Raw genomic sequence first — 5818 nt, 5'->3', positions numbered from 1 at the left:
TATGCTGAAATAAAAAAAAAAGTGGCAAAGAACTTGAATAGACATTTCTCAAAAGAAGACATACAAATGGCCAAGTATATGAAAAAACGCTCAACATCACTAATATTCAGAGAAATGCAAATCAAAATCACAATGAGGTATCTATCATCTTACCCTAGTCAGAATGGCTATTACCAAAAAGACAAAAAATAACACATGTTGGCAAGAATGTGGAGAAAAGGAAATCTTACACATTGTTGGTGAGAATGTAAACTATTATAGTATAACTACTACGGAAAGCAGTATGGAGATTTCTCAAAAAACTTAAGCAATCCCACTTCAGGGTAGCTACCCAAAGGAAAAGAAATCAATATATCAAAGGAATACCTGCACTCGTATGTATATTGCAGCACTATTCCCAATAGCAAAGGTATGGAATCAGCCTAAATATCCATCAACGGATAAATGGATAAAGAAAATGTGGTATGTATACACAATGGAATACGGTTCAGCCACAAAAATGTATGAAGTGACATCATTTGCAGCAACATGGATGGAACTGGAGGTCATTATCCTAAGTAAAGTACCCCCGGCATAAAAAGTCAAATATCACAAGTTTTCACTTATGTGGGAGCTGCAGATTTGGTCACATGAAGGTAGACAGTCGAAAGATAGATAACAGAGACTGGGAAGGGTGAGTGGGAAAGAAGGGAAGGGATGAAGAGAGGTGAGCTAAAGGGTACAAACTACAGTAAGATAGAAGGAATAAATTCAATGTTTGATAGCAGAGTAAGGGAGTCTATACTTAACAGGATGTATTGTACTTAGGTGATAGACACCCTAAATACCCTGTCTTCATCACTACACGTTATATACATATAACAGAATTTTACACGTATCCCATAAATTTCTACAAGTAAATTTTAAAAACAAACAAACAAAAACCAAATGGATGTCTGAGTGAAAATATAGTTAGGCAGTTGGATGTGCAAGCCTGGAGTTCGGGGGAAAGGCTAGACTTGGAGATTCAAGTATAAGCAACCATCATGTGACCATTAGAGCCATGGGGCTCCACAAGATGATGAGATGAGATGACTCAGGAAGAGATGAAAATGGGAAGAAGCCAAGGTATAAACCTCTGACCCCCAACATTAGCCTCCCAAGGATTTTTCCTGCCTCTTATTTCAACCCCTCCAAATCATCTTAGCCATTTTCTAGATCTATAACCATAGGCAAGTTGTTTCTACACTTTGTGGCTCCTTTTTCTCATCTAGTAAGACAAGGAAAATAATCTCATATGAAGATTAAATGAGCTAATAAGGTACATAAGGAGGTCAGAGCAATGCCTGGCACATGGTAAATGCTAAGTACCTGCTTTTTATTGTTATCATTATTAATATTCATGTTTCTCCCAGCTCTCAAAGTGTGAAATTATAAGGGATGGTCTGTAGATTTGTGCATGAAAACATTCATTGTTGCCTGTGTTGTGTGTATGTGGAATATGTGTGTGTTTTGGAGAAGGATGGGGAGTACTATAGCATTACAATACAAGCTACACATGTAATTTAAAATATTCTAGTAGCCATGTTTAAAAAGTAAAACGTGACAAGTGAAATTAATTTTAGAAATAGACTTTATTTAAGCCAATATATCTGAAATATTATTTAACGCATCGATATAAAACTTACAAGTGAGATATTTTACAGAATTTTTATGCTAAGTCTTCACATTTTAATGTGTATTTTACATGTACAGAAATTTCTATTTTTGGAAAGCCCCATTTTAAGTGTTCTGTAGCCACTCCTGGCTAGAGACCACCATATTGAACAGCACAGCTCGAGATAAATGGGGAGATCAGAAGCCAGACACATGACATGTTTGGAGGAGATGGATAGAAAAGAATAACGAAGAAACAGAGAAAACTTGATTAAAGATAGAGGAGAGGGAAGAGAAATATTCTGCAAGTGAAAGATAACTATGTTTTTCTTTCCCATGATAAAATGTGTATTTTATCATTTCCCTGTCAAACAGAATCCTGATTCATGATCTACAAGAAGAGATTGAGAAACAATTTGATGTTAAAGATATCCCAAGCAGGCACAGCTATGCAAAATACAATAACTGGGAAAAGGTACAGTATAAAATACCGGAACTTCAAAAAAGTTACCCTCAACATTTATTGTCATTTTGTTTCCTTTTATTCCAATTTCTCAAAATTGGTTTTGCTCTTAAGATTGTGGCTTGGACTGAAAAAATGGTGGCTAAGCATCCCGAAATGATCTCTCGTATTAAAATTGGATCTACTATTGAAGATAATCCACTATATGTTCTCAAGGTAAAAATAATTCAAGAACCACTGATTCTTCTTAGTGTTGAAAAACATGAATTTAAAAGTTACTTTGTGACACAACTGAGCTAATTTTGAGATAACAAAAAATACTATCTTATGAAAGAATATTTAGGCTCTAGACATCCATTTAAGAATAGAAGTGACAGGTGGTTTTGGTAGAACCAAGAAAGTGTCTGAATAAACATTTGTCAGAGATTGCACAGTGGACAAACCCAGAAAAATATCTCATCCTACAGCTTTATTACAAGAATTCGTGATATCCCTGGTGTATAAAACCCTCGCTGACCTATTAAAATTCAGTGAGATTGTTGAATGAATGTCATGAAGGGAATTTAAATATCATAGACTCATAGGACCGCAGAACAGTATGTTAGGCATTTCAACCCCATATTGATGGAAGGGTGAGTTGGCGGGGGCAGGAGGGATGAAGAGAGGTGAGCTAAAGGGTACAAACATACAGTAAGATAGAAGGAATAAAGTCAGTGTTTGATAGCAGAGTAGGATGACTATACTTAACAGAAATATATTGTACTCAGGTAATGGACATCATAAATACCCTGTCTTAATCTCTATGCAGTATATACATATAACAAAATTTCACATGTACCCCATAAATTTCCTTCTATAACAGAGCTAACAATTGTCCTTCAGCTGCTGCTGGATATTTGTACTTCCTTAGATACTGCTCCCTGAAATAGCCCCTTAATAACTGGGAAGGCTATCCTTACCCTGAACCCTCATTCATTCATTATCTTCAACCACCTAAAACAAATCTAAACTCTCTTCAAAATGACAGCCCTTCAGATATCCTCTACTATTCCTCCTCCTCACTCCAAGCACAACATAAAATTTCCACTCCAGGCTAACATCCCCAGTTTATGAAACCAGATAAACAAAAGGAAACGGCAGAAAGAGAAGTGACTTTATAATTTATTTCTCAGAACATAAGATGTTAGCAATAAAATAAGAAAAACAATAGATTATGATTTTTTAAAAATCCTAAAATCTGCCTGACACTGAGAAATTTTTGAAAAATATATAATGCATATATATATATATAGCATAGATTCATAGATTATGAATTATGTATAGACCTTTAAGAATACGTGCCATGGTCCTCCCTGAGAACAACATGTGCATGCACAGTTCTCATTCAACAACAGACAGGGTGAAAGAATTGCTTTGAGAATATGAATGAGTTATTGGTCGACAAGGGATCAATGTGTGAGTTCATGCAAAATAATATCTCAAGTTTATTTTTAAATAGATTGGGAAAGGAGATAAAAGAAGAAAGTTTGTTTTTATGGATTGTGGCATTCATGCACAGGAATGGGTCTCCCCAGCATTCTGCCAGTGGTTTGTCTACCAGGTAAGTGACTCAGAACACTCTCACAATGGTCCTTTGACTGCCAGTTCTCCAGCACTTCCCTGAGTGGAGGCACCCCTTTCCAAACATGCAGTTCCACTTAACTAGAAGAGCCCACACTTGGTGTTGTCAGGGAAGAAATGCTCTGAATTTTACTCAACATTGCAGTTTTTATAAAATTGACACCTTCTCTTCAAATTTCTTGAACTTCAGCTGAGAGTTTATGAAACTAAAAAAAAAAACTTTTGGGGGATATGATATGAAAATTCTTTCTATAGTCAAGTATGGAAAACCTGAAACCACCTTCATATTACAACCTACAAATTTGACCTTTCTTCAATGAGCTTAAAACATAGATCCTTCATTCCTTTTTAGATATTTCAATAGACATGCATTTATTTGGAATTTTCATACTTAAATTTCCTTTCCAAGTGAAAAATAACTCACTTTTTTAAAAAGGTAAATCCAGTTTATATGTTCGTTATTCCTCTCACGCTATTGCTATTGTATTCTGACTCCTACTATCTTTTAACTCTCTCTTTCTGCCAGCTTTTGCACATAACACATTGATGGAATATGTATGACACTGGTTTTCTGGGTACGGATACTTTCCACTAGGAAAGAATCTGCCGGTAGAACTGACTTATCCCTGTAGTTGTTTTAGCTCTCCCAGCTGAACACCAAGAGCTCCCCTTACTCAACCCATAAAAGGAACACACATCATAGGGCTACAAAAAAAAAATCTCTTGACTCCAGTACAGATGTACCTGGAAGGGATTTTCCAAGAGTGGTAGGAAAGATATTGGGTAGCCACGAAAATCCAATTAATTAGAAAAAATTCAGTCGGATATGAGAAAAAAGTTGATTGGTCAGTCTCTAAATTCTTGAGTATTTTACTAATAGAAATTTTCTTCTTTTTAATCCCCTTTATAACTATTTTATGAATCTGCTCCCATACTTGCATATTCTCATGTTTACAGACTCAGTCTATATTTATGCAAAGGCTGTGAGGGAAAGAATCCATTTAAAATAAGTTGTACTTCCCACTTGGCCTCCATTCTTCCTGTGAAACATATCTCACATGCTACATTTGGGATGCTATAAGTCTGAATAATTAAATAATCCTTTAAAGAGTGTTCATTTCAATTAATGTCACTAGTCTGAATAAGTGAGGCTTTTTCCTGTAACCTATATGGGTCATTTATTTTTGTTTATTTTAGGAAAAATCTGTTTGAAATTATGTGACCTTGGGCAAATTACTCAAGTTATTACTATTATAACCACAGTTCTCCACATGGTAGCTAAATTTCACACCAATAGCTTAATTTTTCCTATTCCTACAGGCAACCAAAACTTATGGAAAAGACAAAATTATGACCAAACTCTTGGACCAAATGAATTTTTATGTTCTTCCTGTGTTCAACGTTGATGGATACATTTGGTCATGGACAAAGGTGCTGTTCTGTACTCACATTTGCATTTAAACAATATATTATTTACTGGATTTAATCATGCTGACTGTTATGCATTAAGTTTAAGTTTTGGTTAACTAGTTAATTTCAATTCAGAAAAGCATATTTTTTAAAATCTTAACTTCAGACTAAGTGAAGTACAATTTCCTGGTTGCATAGGTGTCCTTGAAATAATATGAAATTTTTGCTGCCGAAGCTAGGTATGTGGAAAAATGAAAGAAAGCAGTAATTATAAAGGAAATGTATGATTATATTATATAATATGGCATTTTCTAGTTAAGAATGAAAGTCATTTAAAACCATTATGAACACATTGATTTCAAAGCAAAAATCATTGTATTCCATCAATTTGGAACAGTATTTAAGATGAAATCATTGTATCAAAAATAAAAGAGAGACGTAGATATCTATTTGTCTTTTATAGCCCTGCTGTTACTAAATAAAATTCATACTGAACGTTCAGACAGATACTATCACATCGAGTTCTTTCCTGAAATGCTCCAACAGTCACAATTTGACCTGCTTTATATCTGAATCTGTAAATGGTGAAAGATGTAATGAAGTTATCATTTAAATTATAGGTAATTTCAAAACATCATTGATCATTTTCTAATACTGAGAACTAATCAACAGTTTTTAAAACTAACTGAA

At 34.5% G+C, this 5818-nt stretch overlaps 1 protein-coding gene across 1 annotated transcript in view; it reads left to right on the top strand.

The window, feature by feature from the left end:
- The window catches only part of CPA3 (carboxypeptidase A3 (mast cell)), a 23174-nt gene that overhangs the window by 10469 nt on the left and 6887 nt on the right, over positions 1–5818 (top strand). Inside the window, 4 exon segments of the mRNA XM_012642884.1 lie at positions 2011–2110; positions 2213–2314; positions 3597–3698; positions 5039–5149. Of these exon segments, the coding sequence (XP_012498338.1) occupies positions 2011–2110; positions 2213–2314; positions 3597–3698; positions 5039–5149 (415 nt within the window).

The sequence above is a fragment of the Propithecus coquereli genome, unplaced genomic scaffold (genome assembly GCF_000956105.1).
Source record: "Propithecus coquereli isolate 6110/MARCELLA unplaced genomic scaffold, Pcoq_1.0 Scaffold19, whole genome shotgun sequence".
Classification (NCBI taxonomy): domain Eukaryota; kingdom Metazoa; phylum Chordata; class Mammalia; order Primates; family Indriidae; genus Propithecus; species Propithecus coquereli.
Note: the sequence above shows the minus strand (reverse complement) of the source record. Positions and strands in the feature narration are given on the sequence as shown.